General features: G+C 40.6%; 1 protein-coding gene across 1 annotated transcript in view; it reads left to right on the top strand.

Moving 5' to 3' along the window:
• IDO2 (indoleamine 2,3-dioxygenase 2) overlaps positions 1 to 19,378 on the top strand; it is a 94,109-nt gene extending 74,731 nt beyond the window's left edge. The window contains exons 9-11 of the mRNA XM_011973961.1: positions 9,845 to 9,896; positions 16,519 to 16,667; positions 18,212 to 19,378. Of these exons, the coding sequence (XP_011829351.1) occupies positions 9,845 to 9,896; positions 16,519 to 16,667; positions 18,212 to 18,567 (557 nt within the window). The 3' untranslated portion in view covers positions 18,568 to 19,378. The remainder of the gene's footprint in view (positions 1 to 9,844; positions 9,897 to 16,518; positions 16,668 to 18,211) is intronic.
• Positions 19,379 to 19,614: the final 236 nt, after the last annotated feature.

Below are 19,614 nucleotides of genomic sequence, written 5' to 3'. Positions count from 1 at the left end.
GCCTCTCAAAGTACTGGGAATTACAGGCGTGAGCCACCGCATCCAGCCTAAAATTCTTCTGAAGGGTTAATAGTACTTGAAGATATGGTTTGAAAAAAAAATTATATACTTACTGAGAGGGCACCATTTTACAAGCAGTAGAACTACATTAAACTTAAATGAATTCCAACACTCTTAATAATGTAACTCAATAACAAGTCTAGAGTTAACAAAAGCTCCAATAACTAAAACTACATTAACAGGCACAATGAACATTGTAAACACCGTTAATCGGCAATAAGTTTAATAGGCCAGACAATATTTGCTTCTGCATTCACACTTACTCAGTTATACTGTTGAAAAATGGTGCTGCTCGAGCTATGAATGCTTTACAAAGGAAATCATTTTAATAAATACAGTATATGCTAAAACTCTAACTAAACTATCATGCAAGATATATAACCAGGACAAATACAAATTCGCAATACAAATAACTTGTATTCAAAATGAACCCTACCTTTATATTTTATTAAAAGGGCAGACTTTATGAATTAACCCAGCTGCTTCCTGAATTACAAAAGTGGCACGACTCAATATGAAAGTAAGAGACTGTCTACAAATTTCTGACATAATAAATTGTAATACACAATGCATGCAGGAGTCTTATAGAAGAATAAACTCTCCTAGGAAATAAAAATATTTTATACTTTTAAAATCCAAAGTTAAAAAAAAAAAAATCATTGCCAGATGCGTTGACTCACGCCTGTAATCCTAGCACTTTGGGAGGCCGAGGCAGGATCACTTGAGCCCAGGAGTTTGAGACCTGCCTGGGCAACATAGCAAACCCCATCTCTACAAAAAAATACAGAAATTAGATGGGAATGGTGGTGAGTGCCTGTGGTTCCAGCTACTCAGGAGGCTGAGGTGGGAGGATGCACCTCAAGGCTGCAATGAGCCAAGGTCACACCATTGCACTGAAGCCTGGGGACAGAGTGAGACCTTGTCTCAATCAATCAATAAATAAATATCATTTATGAAAAAGATTCTCTAGTCAGAATTAACACCTCAACTAGTCAAGCATCAGGAAGTTACATTACAGCTACTTAATATACAAAGGGATACCTTTTTCACCAGTCATTGTCTTCTGGTATTTCTATTCCAGAATCACACACTCTCACTTCCCTAAATTCCTCACCCCATCATTTCTTCAGAGCCTGGAAACAGAATTTGTCGAACACCAGAAATCTCTTGCTATGGTGGTATATAAACCATAACATTTGTTGTTGCCCAGCGGCAGGTATGAAGCCGGCTGGTGACTGGCTAGCAAATGCCTATTCTGTAAGCTCCTCACTTAGCCCATCTGTAGCTCTGACTTCTCTACCAATTCCCTTCTCTCTTTTCATAGCCTCTCTGAGTTTCTGAAGGGATAATTTCAGAGGTTCCACATAACTGTCTAAGCCTACGGCAGACACGGCAAAGAGAAGATCCTCTCCACTGGTCATTTCCGTTTCTCTTGGGGGCATCTTTCAGTTACCTCAGGTGTTATAAAGCTGATGAACGCACGTACACATTCTTGAACACTTTCTTGGGCATTTCCCGTTTGAGATATGGCATGTTTCATTATCCCAGTGACATGTGCAATCAAAAAATGTATATTTTGTTCTCTGCAACTTTCTTTTGAACCATTTGTATCTTCATGACCATTCATGCTGTCCTCACTGTCATCATGAAGCTGCATAACATAATGACTCCTCCAGTGCAGTCTTCGGAAATTCCCGGTGCAGAAGCACATGTCATACAGCGGTCCCCATTCATCTCCAGTGCAGCTCTGACTGGCTCCCATGTCTGATCAGCTGTTTGGTTGGACAGAAAATGACTGCAAGGGAACCAGTTCCAGTGTGGAGCTCTGCTTCCAGGACTCAGACGCCCCTCCCTCCCATGTTAATGCTTTTTTTCTTCTTCTTCTTAATTTTTTTTTTTTTTTTTTGGACAGAGACTTGTTCTGTCACCCAGGCAGGGCAATGGTATGATCTCAGCTCACTGCAACCTCTGCCTCCTGGGTTCAAGCATTTCTTGTGCCTCAACCTCCCGAGTAGCTGAGATTACAGGCGTGCACCACCACACCCAGCTAATTGTTTTGTATTTTTAGTAGAGATGGAGTTTTGCCATGTTGCCAAGACTGGTCTCAAACTCCTGAGCTCAGGAAATCTGCCTGCCTCAGCCTCCCAAAGTGCTAGGATTACAGGCGGCAGCCACCATGCCCAGCCCCATGTTAATGCTTCTAAAGTTTGTCCTCACTCCTTTAGAAATTCCTTCAGTACATCCTTTAAGACTTCCTCTAGTGAGTGTCTGCTCTTGGTAAACTCTCCCCTCTAAAAGTTGCCTTATTTCTCCTCAATTCCTGAAGGATATTTTTGCTAGCAGCTATATTCTTTTAAATGTTGAATATATCAGTACAATAGCTTCTGGTTTCCATGGTTGCTATTGAGATGTTAACTGTCGGTTTATCTTTCTCCCCTGACTACATGTACAAGTTTCTCTGTATCTGTCTACTTTTTGAGTTGTTCAATTTGTTGGCCTTAGGCTTCGTTCTCCTTCTTCTTCTTCTTAATTTTTTCTTCTTCTTCTTAATTTTTTGAGACGGAGTCTTGCTGTGTTGCCCAGGCTGGAGTACAGTGGTGCGATCTTGGCTCAATACAACCTCTGCCTCTCTGTTCAAGTGATTCTCCTGCCTCAGCCTACCGAGTAGCTGGGATTACCAGCACCCGCCAACACGCCAGGCTAATTTTTGTATTTTTAGTAGAAACAGAATTTCACCATGTTGGCCAGGTTGGTCTCAAACTCTTGACCTCAGGTGATACACCGCCTTGGTCTCCCAAAGTGCTAGGATTACAGGCGTGAGCCACCACACACGGCCAAAATTGTTAAACTTTTTATTTTCTTCCTCAAGAGGATGAGAAGAAAGGTCAATTGTAAGCTTTAGAAGTCTTGCCCAATAGCCAATCTGAGAATATTCTCCATAAACATTCACTAGAAGCAGCCAGTGACCAAGGGTTGCTTTTGGTAAGAAGACTTGATTGTTGGGGTCAGGAATGGGAGAAAAGCATACTTCTCCTTAGATACTTCGTTGAACTTTGTAAATTGTGTGCCAAATGCACGTCGTACCTAGACTTCATAAATTAATTTCTTTAAAAATAATCAAAGATAATTTTTTAAAGACTTATTTAATTTAAGGTGATTATAAAACATCCAGTAGAAATATGAGGCTTTAAAGTAGGAACTGGCCAGATGTGGTGGCTCATGCCTGTAGTCCCAACACTTTGAGAGTCTGAGGCAGGAAGATTGCTTGAGCCTAGCTGTTTGAGACCAGCCAGGACAATATGGCGAGACCCTATATCTACCAAAAAAAAAAAAAAAAAGCCTGGGGATGATGATTCATGCCTGTAATCCCAGCACTTTGGGAGGCCGAGGCGGGTGGATCACCTGAGGCCAGGAGTTTGAGACCAGCCTAACCAATATGGTGAAACCCCGTCTCTACTAAAATTATAAAAATTAGCTGGGCTAAGTAGTCCCAGCTACTTTGGATACTGGGGCAGGAGAATCGCTCAAACCCGGGAGGTGGAGGTTGCCATGAGTCAAGATTGCACCACTGCACTCCAGCCTGGGGGACAGAGCCAGACTCCGTCTCAAACAACAACAACAACAATAACAAAAAAGAGAAAGAAAAAGAAAAATTAGCTGGGTGTGGTGGTGCATGTGCCTGTAGTCCCAGCTACTTGTGTAGCTTATGTGCGAAGATCACTTGAACAAAGGAGGTTGAGGCTGCAGTAAGGAATGATGGCGCTACTGCACTCCAGCCTGGGTGACAGAGCCTGTCTCAAAATCAATCAATTAATAAAAGTGAGAATGGCACAAAAGAGATACCGTTTGGTGGTCATGACCATGGCTTGTCTAGTTCAATCTGCTGGAGTGGATTGTGCATCTGCAATGCCTTGCCCTGTGTGTCAGTAATGAAGCATTGGCCACGTGACTTTTTGAGTGGGTTGGTAGTTAGTGAACATTAAGAATGTCATGTAAAAAGACTGGAGTCATTCTGAGTGTGAGGTTTTACAGCACTGACTCAAAGCAATGATTTTCTGAGTTTTGCATTGTTTAAAAGCTACTTCCCAGTGTAAAACCTAAATTTCTGCTCCTGAAAAGTTTAAAAAGCAAGTTTCCTGCGGTTTCCTCAATAAAATAATAATAATACTAATGGCACAAAATTTTGAGGAGATGAATGTAAATTAATCAAGAGCAGACATTATATTTTCCTTGAGATTCATGTGGGTTTAAAAGGGAAAGCTACCTGATCAATATGTTTTGTGTTTTGCTGGACAATGAGAACAGGGACATTGGAAGACATCTGGCCAGGCACTAAATGGAGCTGCCATTTGGGCAGAAGTTTAATCCTTGGTATCATTTTTCTACTTCACTAGAAAGTCCCATGGAAGGAAAAGCCACATGGGGAGGCTTCATCACGTTTATGTGTAGATCTTCTGGGTTCCCTGCAGGATAATGTCATTGGCTTTTAGGAACCACCCTTCTTAGCCAAAATGCACACATTACATGTGAAAGCAAGGGTTCTCCTCCTTCACCAGCTCCGTGCTGGTAGAGGAGGAAGTTCTCTACTTCATATTCTCTCAACAGTCTTCAGAGTCAGCTCCCACAATACACTGATATTCTTCAAGATAAATCAGCTGGGAGTATGAGAAGAATATCAGATTCAGAAGCAGAATATCTAGCTCTAACTCCATTAATAGCTGTATAACCATTATAACTATGCTGTATGCTATTCTGGGTCCTATTTTCTTGTGTGTTGTTGTTGTTGTTTGTTTGTTTTTTATTTGTTGTTTTGTTTTTGAGACAAGGTCTTGCTTTGTTGCCCAGCCTGGAGTACAGTGGCACAATCATGATCATAGCTCATTGCAGCCGCAGCTTCCAGTTCCTGGGCTCCCACAATCTTTCCACCTCAACCTCCCAAAGTGCTGGGATTACAGGGAGGAGCCACCATGCCCAACTTCTATTCTTTTTAAAAATCGAATATTTAATTATTTAGAATATAGAATATATAAGTTGAATATATAGAATAATTGGAAAATAAACACCCTCATATCCAACTTTTACCTTAAGAAACAGATTATTACCAAAAACTGTTGCAACCTTTTGTGTTGTTTTGAACTTCATTCTCCCAAAACATTTCTTCCAGGTGTCATCATCTTGATTATTATATTAATCATCCTCCTTCACTTTTGTATGCTTTCGCTATTACAAAAGTATTCCTAAACAGCATATTTTCATATTATTTTGTTTTGTATGGTTTTGAAGCTTGTCTAAAAAAATTAAAATGTATGAGTTTCTTCCTACAATTTTCCTATTTCACTAAGGGTCATCCACATTAGTCGAATAGACATAGCACATTTTCACCACTATACAGCATCATTTTGTACAAGTAGACTACAGTTTACTATTCTCCATTTATTTCTGTTTGTTTGTTTGTTTGTTTTGCTATGAAAAGCGATGTCGTTACATATACTCATGCCCATAGCTACAAGTTTACATATTCAGGTTTTCTGTAGAGTGGACACCAGGGAGTTGAATTGTTCAGCAGGACGGTATGTGCATCTTTAATTTTACTGGCCAACACCAAATTGTTCTTCACAATGTTTGAACTAAGTTGAAATTCCACCTCCCCATCACATTTAGTGTTGTCAACTTCATTTCTTCATTCACTAATTCATTAATTCAGTCTTTTATTTATTTTTTTATTGCTAGTCTGGTAGGTGTATAATGGTGCTTCATCATGGTTTTACTTTGCATTTCTCTGATTTTCCTTTTAAATTTTTTAAAAATTATTTTTATATAGAAACAGGGTCTCACTATATTGCTCAGGCTGGTCTTGAACTCCTGGCTTCAAATGATCCTCCTACCTTGGTCTTTCAAAGTACCGAGATTGATTATAGCCATGTGCCACTGTGTCCAGGTGATCCACCTGCCTCGGCCTCCCAAAGTGCTGGGGTTACAGGCGTGAGCCACCGTGGCTGGACGTCTCTCCTCATTTGTATGTTAAATAGGCTTTTATCTTACCTGTTGGTTTTTGTAAGACTTTTGGACACTCTGGAGGCCGATTTTTGTTAATTATATGTGTTGCAAATGTTATGGTTCGTCTTATGCCTTTTGAAAGTAAAAGTTCTTAATTTAAATATAGTCAACCTATCAATGATTTGTAAAAGTTTGTGGTTTAAGAGGTCTTGCATAAGGTATTATTCCATCATCATCAGTCAGAAATACATTTTGTTTTTTTTGAGACAGAGTCTCACTCTGTTGCCCAGGCTGGAGTGCAGTGGCTCAATCTGGGCTCACTGCAACCTCTGTCTCCTGGGTCCAACGATTCTCCTGCCTCAGTCTCCCGAGTAGCTGGGATTATAAGCATGCGCCACCACACCGGGCTAATTTTTGTATTTTTAGTAGAGACAGGGTTTCACCATTGTGCCCAGGCTGGTCTTGAACTCCTAAACTCAAGTGATCCACCCACCTCAGCCTCCCAAAGTGCTGGGATTATAGGTGTGAACCACCATGCCTGGCTCATAAATACATGTTTATATATTTTCTTCTAAAGTTGTTTTGTCTTTCATTTTTAAGTTTTTAATTCACATATAATTACCACTTACTACTTATAATTATCTGTAAGTAGTATAAGAAATAAATTATAATTCCCTCCTAGGAATAAGCACAAACCTGCAATATTAGCACAGTCTTATGTCATTTTTTCTAAAATGAATGGATGTGTTTTCTAGGCTGTCTGTTCTGTTTCATTGTCTGTCTTTCCCTGCAACAATATCATCTGCCTTAAACACTCTAGCTTTATGGTATTCCTCGTTTTCAAGTAGAGCAAACCGTCACCTGGCTTTTCTCCTCCAGCATCGCTTGTGCTATCCTGGACTAGGACCTTCATAGAGACTGTTAGAATCATCTAGCCAAGTTCCATTTTAAAAATCTATGTCGGAGCTGGATGCAGTGGCTCACACCTGTAACCCCAGCACTTTGGGAGGCTGAGGCGGGTGGATCACTTGAGGTCAAGAGTTTGAGACCGGCCTGGCAAACATGGCAAAATCCCTTCTCTACTAAAAATACAAAAATTAGCTGGGTGTTAGGCGCCTGAATTCCAGCTACTCGAGAGGCTGAGGCAGGAGAATTGCTTGAACCCTACAGGTGGAGGTTGCTGTGAGCCGAGATTGTGCCACTGCACTCCAGCCTGGGTGACAGAGTGAGACTCCATTTCAAACTAAACTAAACTAAACTAAACTAAACTAAACTAAACTAAACTAAACTAAACTAAAAATCTATTTCAGAAATTTTGCTCACATTTTATTAAATGTCTACATTAATTTAGAGAAAAATGACATGATTTTGATGTTCTATTTAATATTTCTGTATTATGAATAAGGCAAATAGAGAGGCAGAGAATAGCATAAAATAGTAACTAAAATTCCTGGGTGAACCACCTCAAATCATTTCTTCGTATTGCTGAATATTCTTCTTTTGTCCCATGCCCTGAAATATATCCAGACAGAGAACTCTTCTCTTCAATACATTTCTTCTTTTAGATATTCGTATTGAGTTTTCCTGCCCATGAATATGGTATAAGAGAATATATCCCTTTGGGAGGCCGAGGTGGATGGATCACCTGAGGTCAGGAGTTTGAGACCAGCCTGGCCAGCATGGCAAAATCCCATCTCTACTAAAAACATAATAATTAGCCAGGCGTGGTGACATATGCCTGTAGTCCCACCTACTCAGGAGGCTGAGGCAGGAGAATTGCTTGAACCTAGGAGGCGGAGGTTGCAGTGAACTGAGATCATCATGCCACTGCATTGCAGCCTGGGCGACAGAGCGAGACTCCGTCTCAAAAAAAAATTAAAAAAAGAAAATATATCCTTTCATTTACTAGTTTTTTCTTCAATTTCTTTCAAGCTAAGAGGCTTACCTATCTTCTGCTTTATTCATAGTTACTTGATATTTTTGTTTCTAATAAATATGGTATCTTTCGATTTTACTGCCTCTTACCTGTTCATTGCCAGTTTCAAAAATGATATTGATATTTGAATATTAACCTTAAATCTAGCACCTTGGTAAATACTATTATTCATTCTAATAATTACTAGTAGATCCTATGTATTTTCTATTTATAAATTATATTGTTTGAGTGGAATGCTTTGCTTCTTCATTTATAAAATTTACAACTTTTATCTCTTTTTAGTATTTTTTTCTTATTCTCCTGGCTAGGACCTCTAACACAGTATTGAGTGGAAGTGCTGATCTTTGTTTAGTTTCACATTTAAAGAAAAGGTTGTTTTTAATATCTCACTGTTAAGCATAATATGCACTGTAGGCTTTCTGTGGATTCCTTTTATCCATTTAAGAACATCTCCTCTTATTCCTAATTAGCTGAAGTTTTCTGTGTGTTTGTTTTAATCGTAAATGGATTTCTTACATCTACTGAAACCATTTTACATAAAAGATATTTCACACCTATTGAAATGGTCATTTCATTTTTCCTCCTTTAATATGTTAAGTTGGGCAAAATATTAAAGTATTGCCAGTCATTCTGCTTCAGCAAAAAGTAGTAGTTTTTTTAGCAGCTTTGGTGAAAAGAGAGCATCAAATAAGAAAGACATAGAAGTAGGACCCAGTAAAAATCTAGCACACGGGGCATTGCCACATGTGAGCAGACAGAATGTGGTACCACCAAGGAGCATCTGGAGGGCTGGAGGCTGAAGGAAGATGAGTCACCCAGGCTCGTGGACACTTCAGAGAAATTAGGGAGCAGGAAGAAGAAATAGGATCAAAGACTATGTATGATGGTTGGAAAAGGAAGTTGATGGTATGGAGATGTTATCATTTGGGTCTCACATAAAGATGTAGATAGATAGATGATAGATAGATAGATAGATAGATAATAAGTAGATGTTATTATTTAGTCCTCACATAACAGATGTAGATAGATAGATTAGATAGATGATAGATAGATAGATAGATAGATAGATAGATAGATAGATAGATAGATTAGATAGATAGATAGCTCAGAAACAGAGACACAGACAGAGATCTCAGTAAGATAGGCATATGCCAGGTGACAGAATTCAGAGGTGTCCCGCTACGTGAAAACAATAGAACAACCTTCAAAAGTTGATGAAAAGAAATTTAGTACAAATAAGAGGGCAGGCTTCCTTACATACAAGTTAATAAACTGGAAGAATCAGTTATCCCCAAACACTGGAATAGATCAAAAACAGTTGTTTATATTAATGAAGGCAGCTAAACATGAAGCTGAGCGAACCTGTCTCTGACCTAGTGTGGCAATCCCTGGGCAAGGGACACTTGCTCTGCTCCTGTGTCCTTTGCTGAATATTCAGACCTTCAGTTCAGCATCGGTGAATTTAGTTTTCATCTCTTGTGAAAGCCTTGAGAGTGGTGATTCTCTCTGCTTTTCTTCTCCTCCCTTCCCTCATTTTCTCAAACATCGCCTTTTTAAAATATGAAATTTTAAAAGATGGCCTTGATCTCTTTTTTGTTGTTATTAAGTACACAGAAAGGAAGAACCACAAATAGTAAAGGGCAGCATGTGGAATAGTTTAGAAGTTCTGGGAGCACCCATGAGGGCAACTGCAGAAGAGAACATTCTATCCCCCATTGTTGCAGCTTTCATTCCAGGTCTCTGTGCATATCAGATAGGGAAGGAGCTCCTGGAGAGCAGCAGGGTCCATGCACATGTAACCAACTGCTTTATTTGCCTGTAGCGAAGTTCACATTTTGATTGCTTTTCCAGATCATGTAGATCCAGACATATTTTATTCAGTCATCCGGATCTTTCTCTCTGGGTAAGTATAGTTCACTTGTTTTCCTGTGTGAAGTCTCTGTAGCATTGACTGAATGTGTAAGGGGAGAAAGAGACAGAAGCTTCCTAGCATAAGAAACATACCAAGTGACCCTTGCTAGGGATCCACTCTCAGGTAAAAGAAGTGGGATACTATCTGCACGACAAATAACACTGAGGGCTAAATAGTTTCGTTCAAACTTTTTGCTCCTAGGCAATCTAGATCCATTTATATTCACTTTTCTTAGAATTATAGCTCAATGACAGAAGGAGAAGAAAAACACAGTATGTCACTCACACAGTTCTATCACTTACATCTACTTTTTCCTCTTGTTATTAAGGCAGGTAGAGGGGTGGGGAGTGTAGTATAGGGTTGGATAGCATTGAAGCTTTCTTCTAAAGTTCCTGGAAGAGCTACGCTATGGTTTGAATGAATGTGTCCCTCCAAAATTAATATGTTAAAAACTAATTATGATGATGAGGTATTCGAAGGTGCGGCCTCTGGGAGGTGATTGTGTCTCCTCTGAGAGGAGAAAACAATCCCCATGCATGGAACTAATGCCCTTATAAAGGGGCTGGATGGAGCTCATTTGGCCCTTTTTGCTCCTTTTTTTTCAATTCCCTGTCCCTTCCACTATGTGAGGACACAGGACTTGAGGCATTAGCTTGGAAGTGGAGACCAGGCCCTCACTAGACACTGAACTTGCCGGCACCTTGGTCTTGGACTTCCCAGCCTCCAGAACTGTGAGAAATACATTTCTGTTATGGGTAGTCTCCAACTCAATATGGTTTGACTTACCCTTTTTTGACTTTATGTTGGTGCAAAAGCATACATATTCCGTAGAAACTACGTTGAGTACCCATATGACCATTCTGTTTTTCACATTTGGCACAGTATTTAATAAATTCCATAACATATTCAACATGTTGACATACATAAGCTTTGTGTTAGGTGACTTTGCCCAACTGTGGGCTAATGTAAGTGTTCTGAGTGCATTTAAAGGCAGCTAAGGTGTTTGGTTGGTCAGATGTATTAAACGCATTTTTGCCTTATGATATTTTCAACTTACAATGGGTTTATCAGGATGTAACCTACTGTGAGTTAAGGAACATCTATATTTACAAATTACCCAGTCTAATGTATTTTGTTGTAGCAATAGGAACAGACTAAGACACTACCCCAAACCATTTGTTTCATATTTTCTGAGTACTCTTCTTTTGTCACATGGCTTAAGATTTCTCCACAGAGAGAACTCTACTATTATTTTATTTTATTTTATTTTATTTTATTTTTGAGACAGAGTCTTGCTCTTTTCACCCAGGCTGGAGTGTAGTGGCACCATCTTGGCTCATGGCAACCTCTGCCTCCTGGGTTCAAACAACTCTCCTGCCTCAGCCTCCCAAGTAGCTGGGATTACAGGTGGCTGTCACCAAGCCTGGCTAATTTTTGTATTTTTAGTAGAGATGGGGTTTTGCCATGTTAGTCAGGCTGGTCTTGAACTCCTGACCTCAGGTGATCTGCCTGCCTTGGCCTCCCAAAGTGTTGGGATTACAGGTGTAAGCCACCACGCCTGGTCGATAACTCTACTTTTAGATACTTGCTTTGCTTAAACAAATTAGCCATTCCTTCCTTGACATGTTTTAATCAGATTGCCTTCCTATTAACTTTGGAAATTAAGAGTTTTTGATTTGTTTTTGTTTAATTTTTAAACAGTGAAAAATGAAAGGTGGAGGCAATCGCTGGATGAGGTGAATATGTCAAATAGATATCATCTAGTGGGCCATCTTATTAACTAGGAGATACCTGAAATGCTATCAATGGAAATAATCTGAAGCTGTGTCTGGATACAGCAAGAGACATGCAAATGCTAAAAATCTACTGTATTACATTGGTGAAAGGACAGAGTAGCAACACATACTAAGTATTTTCTCCAGATTGGATGGGTTTGACGTGTGAAGCACTTCAAACAGAGTCCAGCCTGAGAGAGAGTGGGGGTGGAATCCTCCTTGTAGAGGGTACAGAGTGGAAGCAAAAAGGTTTCCAAGATTGAGAGTAATGGGTGCATGGTTTATGGGGAAAAGGGAAAACAAAAAGAAGGGTGCAGAAATAGAGCTGAGAGTGTACTTAGTATTTAGACTTTCTCTGTATACCTTTGAAGGATTAGAAAAAGAAAAATGGACCATTTTTTAAAATTTCCTGCTACCACATAGTGGCCTTATACTATAGATGCAGAAACAGACTGGCACTTAGGAAGCACCTAATTCTGGAAAATCCCTTTGTGCTTCACATTGCTCTCTAAATCTATATGTTTTTCCTTGTTACACAACAATTTACCACAAAGTTAGTAGCTTAAAACAATATGCCTTCATCGCCCCACAATTCTGTAAGTCAGAATCACAGGCAAGCTCAACTGACTTTTCCATTTAGGGTCTCAAAAGGCCAAAGTCAATTTATCTGTTGGGCTGGGCTCTTAACTGAAGATCTGGGGAAGAATTCCCTTCAAAACTCATTTAGGTTGTTTTCAGAATTCAGTGTTTTGTGGTTCCAGAACTGAGATCTGTTTCTTTGCTGGCTGTCAGACAGGAGCTGCTCTCAGCTTCTTGAGGCATCCAGTATTCCTTGTCATGTGGTTTCTTCCATCTCCGTATTGGCACTTTTTTTTTTTTTTTTTAAAAAAAGAGCCGGGCGGGGGCACGATCTCGGCTCACCACAACTCCGCCTCCCGGGTTCAAGTGATTCTCCTGCCTCAGCCTCCCGAGTAGCTGGGATTACAGACACCCACCACCAGCCTGGCTGTATTTTTTGTAGAGACGGGGTCTCACCATGTGGGCTAGGCTAGTCTCAAACTCCTCCCAAAGTGCTGGGATTACAGGCATGAGCCACCAGACCCGGCCTTTTTGCTTGCTTTTTAAAAAACATTTTTATTTAGGAGAATGGAGATATTTCATGTGTAGATGACACATATTCATTCCTTTTAGTTTTAGTTTCCACTCACATTAAATTTCTTGAGGGAGTTATTAGCCCTTGCAAAAAAACCATCTCATTTTTTTCCTACCAAAACTTCCCGTTTTCTTGGGGTTGCTACAAGAAAGGTTAAAAATAATCATGCCTACAGATATTTGAAAGGAAAATAGTTCCTCTTTTTTCACAGTAGCAGCTTGTACCTGAGAATGTATGGGAGCAATATTTGGATTGCTCAAAGAAACACCCTTTCCCTTCCTCAGACTAGAATTGCAAGCTAGAGAACGTGAGTTTTGAAAGTATATGTGCTTCTTTTATCTTTTTGGACTTTCATGCTGATATTTGCTCTGTCACCTTCAATGTGACATCTCTTCAGGGCGAGGCACTGAAAACAGATTGATTAATATCCCTTGACCATTTGAGACACTGGATGGCTCTTTTAAGCTGGCCACGTTCTTTCAAGAACTATGCTTGGGTCTACATATTCTGGCTATATAATACATACTTATAGGATGCTATTTTTAAATCATTCATTTATCACATATTTAGTGAGTGCCTACCCCATGTCAGTTCTAGGTGCTGGGAATAAAGCAGTAAAACCAACCCTCAACTTGGCCCCTCTGGAGCTTACATTTCCATGGTGAGGGATGGACAATTAATACACAAGTAAATCTAATAGAAGCATCATATAATATACATTACAACGATAAGCACAATGAAGAAATGGAAAGCAGGATACAGTGTATTAGGGACTGTTGAATACAGTGGCCAAATTTTCTTGTTTATTGTGGTCCAAGAGTGCCACAACCCTCTATGACATTTGAGCAGATACCTGGAGGAAGTGACGGAGTGAATCGCAAGAAGGAATGGCAAGTGCAATGTCCCTGAGGTGGGAGCGTGTTGGTCATGGTGGAAGAGCTGCAGGAAGCCAGCAGGACTGCAAAACTCAGGGGAGAATGAGAAAGAGTGAGGTGACAGTAGAGACCGGATCATGTAGAGCTTTGTCAGCTTCTCTTCTGAGTAAGATGGACAACATTGACACGTTTTGAAAAGAATAACAATGTGATCTGCCTTCAGTTGCAAATCATCTCTGTATTGACTGAGTAGGAAACAGACTCCAAGAATTAAGATGGAAACAGGGAAAATATTTAAGAAGCTATCACTACAATCCAGGGTGGTGGCTTGTACTAGGGTACAAGGGCTAAAAGTGTTGAGAAATGATCAGATTGTGGATATGTACTGAAATCAAAGTTAATGGAAAGATGTGAGTCAAAGATAATTTGCAGGTTTTGGGGTCCTGGTTCACTGAAAGAACAGAGACATCATTTACTCCAATGAGGAAGACTATAGGAGAAGCAGGTTTAGCAAAGAAGAAAGGAAATCAGGAGATCAGTTTAGGGACACATTCATATAAAGTAGGCAGTTGGATATATGGGTCCGGAATATAGGGGAAAGGTCCAGCTATAGGTGTAAATAGCTTTTTACATTTCTAAATAGTCAGGATATAGGCTTTGTTTTTTCTTTTTTTAAGACAGAGTCTCGCTCTGTCACCCAGGCTGGAGTGCAGTGGCACAATCTTGGATCACTGCAACCTCTGCCTCTGGGTTCGAGCGATTCTCCTGCTTCAGCCTCCCGAGTAGCTGGGACTACAGGTGTGCACCACCATGCCAGGCTAATTTTTATATTTTTAATGGAAATGGGGTTTCACCATGTTGACCAGTCTGGTGTCAAACTCCAGACCTCGAGTGATCTCCCCACCTGGGTCTCCCAAAGTGCTGGGATTACAGGTGTGAGCCACCCCATCCAGCTGGGATATAATCCAATAAGGTAGATACTAATTTTCTCAGATGAGAAAGCTGAGGCTCAGAGAGGTTAATTAACTAAGCCAAGGCTCACTATTAATAAATAGCAAAGCTAAAATTAAATTCCATATCTGATAGAGGTAGAGGCCTTACTCCTAATAGCTGCAGCCTGTCAGGACCTGGCAGTAGTAACCTCTCCTTTCCTCTTCCCGCCATTCCCCTGCACTCTTTCTGTACCACATCTCTTTTCAGACTGATGGTGCCCAAGTTACAAAGGCCACCGTGCTATTTACCCAGTGAAAGGCGTAGCACAGCCAACCCAAAGAGCCCCCAGTGACAACAACCTGGCTCCTTACAGCACTTTCAGCCTCAGAGCAGTATTTGAAAAATATCACAAACAGCAAACATGGCAGTCTGTCTGTGGCTTTTGTATGTGTATATGGTGTGTGCGTGTGTCCCTTCTCTTGAGCAAAATGACTTTCAGAATTACAGAAAAATGGTGCCACATCAATGTAAATCTGTTATTTAAACTCATAACAAAGAAAGTAACTTGTTTCTGGCTATAGGAGGAAAAGACGATATTCCTTAGTAAAAATGGAAATCCAAATATGAGGTTCTTGTAGAAATGAAGATAGAAAATTGCAAGTTTGGGGATCAAGTTCCGTTTCTATCATCCTTTAACAGTATGACCCTGGAACCTTAATTGCTTTAAGTCTTTGTTAGTTATCTATGAAATGAAGTATTAAAAAAAAAAAACCAAAAACCTGTCCTGATCTACACACAAGAAGTCAAATGAGAAAATGAATGCGAAGATGCTTTATAAACTATACAGCATGGTAGGTGCAAATGTGACATGAGCTTGTTCTTGTTTTGGACTCATTATAAAGTCATGCCCACACACTCTGTGATTGTTCAAGACTATGCAAAGTCAGACACAGGAAAATGAGTAAAACAGATGGAGGCATAAAGAGGGGGAACTCAGAGAAAACAGTGAAGAACAGGAATCAGAGAGACAAAGGAGAGGAAAGGTGGGGAGGAGAAGAGAGGGAAGGGAAGGGAGGAGAGAACAGCTGCTTCGTGGAGCATGGCCGGCAGCCCAGTCCCAGCCTTTCTGCATGTCCCTGACTTCAGCCTCTGGTGAGGCACAGGCTTGCTCTGTGCTTCCTGCTGTTACTCTTCTCATCCATCCTTATTATCAATACCTGTGGTCAACAAAGTATTTGATAAAGGCATCCTCAAAGTCAGGTAACATCTGTACATTACAGATTACAAAGTTAGGTAATATCCAGCATTGATAGTTTATTGTGATGACTTGTTAACAATTATCACTGTTTCAGGGAAGGGCAAAGGGGTGTGTGTGTGTGTGTGTGTGTGTGTGTTTTCATTTGTGTGTATCCATGTATGCAATTGTGGGTTTTTGTGTATATTTGTGAGGCTCTTTACTTGGCGGAGTTATAAGTATCTGGTCATCAAGGTTGAGATTAGCAAAGGAAGTGAAGAAGATTTTCCCAGAGCCCCTGAAATGTTCCTGTTGAGCAGCACTGAGGACATCTTTATAACCGAGTATTTGCAATAAATATGTCATGGGACCAGTGCCACAAATTCCTCTCTAAATAGCCTTTACCTCTCTGGAATAACCCTTTAGATGAGGAAGAAAAGGGCTATGAATTTATAGCTTGTTATGAAGCTGGAGTGAAGATGATGCTTTAGTACTTATCCTACAAAGATACCCCCAATCCCTCACCCTAAAATTACCGTTGAAATCATTTTCCCTTTCTCCTTCACTCTCAGTTTCCATGTCAGAAAATGTACCGTTACCTACCTGCGCTCCTTTCTTCTCTCTCACTTTTACTCTTGCTTAGATGGAAAGATAACCCAGCAATGCCTGCAGGGCTGATGTATGAAGGAGTTTCCAAAGAGCCCCTGAAATACTCGGGCGGGAGTGCAGCTCAGAGCACAGTGCTTCATGCCTTTGATGAGTTCTTAGGTATTCGTCACAGCAGGGAAAGTGGTAAGTCAGACATTTTGTTTTCCCTTAAGAGGAGAGGGTGGAAGAGAAGAGGGGTTTTTGTTTTTTTTTTAACCAATTGATAAAACCAAATATAAATTAAAATGTCATGAAGTTTATACTTCTCTAAGTCAGCCAAGAAACCACATGACTGCCAATGTTTTTGTGTCAAGTCAATTAATATTGAAATATCAGATCTCAGCTTGATCTTGGGTTTTACTTCCAAATCTTAAAACGTTGCTCTGTTTCCAACTGTTCACTATCACTTTGGTTTGGATCTTTAGAAACTAGCTTCCTTTTTCTGAAATGGGGGAGAGATGTAGAGTTTGAAGGCTATGAGCCTGGGCCAGCTGGAAACAGGTCTGGGCTCTTCCGAGAAAGTCCTTCCCCACAAAATGGTGCAACCTCTAGCCAAATCTACTTATACTAGCAGAGGGATCTATCACCCTGGAAGCTTGAAATTGCTCATTTTCTTACCTGCCAGGATCAAGTTAATTTTTTAACAGTTGTAAACAAGACACTTCATACTATGGAGTTTTCAAGTTGGATTAGAAGAAAAAGAATCACCAGAACTTAGTGTCATAGATTCAAGTTGGTTCTTTAGAACTGTGATAATTTTTCATGGATTTTGGCATTTGGTGATGTCAGTGGTTGATTTACTTACCATGCATACTATTAAACCCATAATGAATTTCCTATAAATATCTATTGATTTGATTTTTAAGCCATTTGGCTTCAAGAGGCTGTTACTAACACAGTGACTCATTCTTTATCTTTTTTGCCTTCACAGGCTCTGTATAACTTTCTCCTTTCCTTATGCTCCCTCCAAAACAAAGCACTGAGGAAAACAAAATTCACCAGAGTATTCAGCTAGTCAGTTCAAGGGTTTGTGTCCTACATTTGAAGATACTCCTCATAGCAGCTACCAACTGGATACTTCGTTTACATTTGTTATGTAGTAAATATTTATACATTGGCAAATAAATCTAGTGCCAACTCTGTCATCTGAGATGTGTTTACTTTGTTTCCTCTTCTCCATCTCCTGTCAACAGTTAGAAATATGCATTTGAGTATGTGAAGTCTGCAAACGAAAGGACCAAGGTAGATTTGAATTAGAACACCAGCAACAGTTTCTGGTGCATTCCTGTCTGAAAAAACAGACAAGATTGGGCACCACCGTGGCCCACACCTGTAATCCCAACACTTTGGAAGCCTGAGGTGGGGGGATCGCTTGCACCCAGGAACTCAAGACAAGCCTGGGCAACATAGCAAGGGCCCGTCTTTACTAAAATAAATACAAAAAAATATTAACTGGGTGTGGTGGCGCACACCTGTAGTTTCAGCTACTCAGAAGACTGAGGTGGGAGGATCACTTGAACTCAGGGGCAGAGGTGGCAGTAAGCTGAGATCACACCACTGCACTCCAGCCTGGGTGACAGAGGAAGACCCTATCTCGAGAAAAAAAAAAGAAAAAAGAAGCAGCAGCAGATGAACTCTGCTATATTTCCATGTGGAGCTATGACATTATGTTGTATTTTTTCTTTCAGCTGACTTTCTGTACAGAATGAGGGATTACATGCCTCCTTCCCATAAGGCCTTCATAGAAGACATCCACTCAGCACCTTCCCTGAGGGACTACGTCCTGTCCTCTGGACAGGACCACTTGCTGACAGCCTATAACCAGTGTGTGCAGGCCCTGGTAGACCTGCGGAGCTATCACATCACCATGGTCACCAGATACCTCATCACAGTTGCAGCCAAGGCAAAGCGTGGGAAGCCAAACCATCTCCTAGGGCCTCCTCAGGCTTTGGAAGACAGGGGCACAGGTGGAACTGCAGTTATGAGCTTCCTTAAGAGTGTCAGGGATAAGACCTTGGAGTCAATTCTTCACCCATGTGGTTAGGAGACTGCCCTCTCCCCAGCAATGCAGAGCCCCCATGGAGGGCAGGTGGGCCTGGAGAATGAGGGTCAGGGTTCTGCCTGGGATCATCCAGGAAGGATCTCAGCCCTATTCATGTTCCTGCTCTACAGAGCACCATAATCTCCTTGTCGAGAACTGTTGACTTCACAAAGGAGAGTTGATGTGGCCAAGACTTTCCTTCTCTACCTGATCACTGCTTAACAGCAAGTATCATGGATACTTCCTCATGCAGAACCCCCCAGAGGAGTGACTGTACCCCATTCTTTTCGCCAAGTAGTAGAAAACCAATCTGAATTTCAAAAATCAGATAAAATTGCCCAGGGATACATTACCTGCTGATTTTCTTAAAAAACAAATTCACTTAACAATTCATTAAGTTCCTACTGAGCACTGCCTCCAAGATTAGAACAAGGATTTCTGTGGTCCCAGACCAGCCCTCTTCTCCCTGAATGTGTTGAGTTTGGTGGCAGGAGGTTGGAAATGCCCCAGTGGAGATGTGGAAGAAAGAGGATGCTGACAATAAGGACTTGGATGTCACTAGTGTGAAAATGAGCAGTTAATGATACGGGAACGTTGAGAACGGATGAGACGTCCCACATGGTACCTAGATTTGCAAATTGTATTGTAATGCCTTTCTTTATTTTTAGAAGAATTATTCTCTCTTCTTACTCTGAAAATCTGTATTTGTAAAATGAAGGAATGGATCTTATATAAGTAAATAAGAAAACTGGGAATAAGTAGTAAATCGATGTGGTTAGTGTGCAAATAAATGTAAATGCTTTTATTGACTTGGTTTCTATCTCAAGAGCTCATTCCACCTGGCAGCAGAAAATGAGAAAATTTTAATCAGGCCAATTTATTTATTTATTTATTTTTGAGACGGAATCTCGCTCTATCATCCAGACTGAAGTGCAGTGGCGTGACCTCTGTTCACTGCAACCTCTACCTCCTGGGTTCAAGTGATTCTCCAGCCTCAGTCTCCTGTGTAGCTGGGATTACAGGTGCCCACCACCACGCCCAAGTAATGTT

The sequence above is a fragment of the Mandrillus leucophaeus genome, unplaced genomic scaffold (genome assembly GCF_000951045.1).
Source record: "Mandrillus leucophaeus isolate KB7577 unplaced genomic scaffold, Mleu.le_1.0 Scaffold1006, whole genome shotgun sequence".
Classification (NCBI taxonomy): Eukaryota; Metazoa; Chordata; class Mammalia; order Primates; family Cercopithecidae; genus Mandrillus; species Mandrillus leucophaeus.
This window is presented reverse-complemented; position numbering and strand designations above follow the sequence as displayed.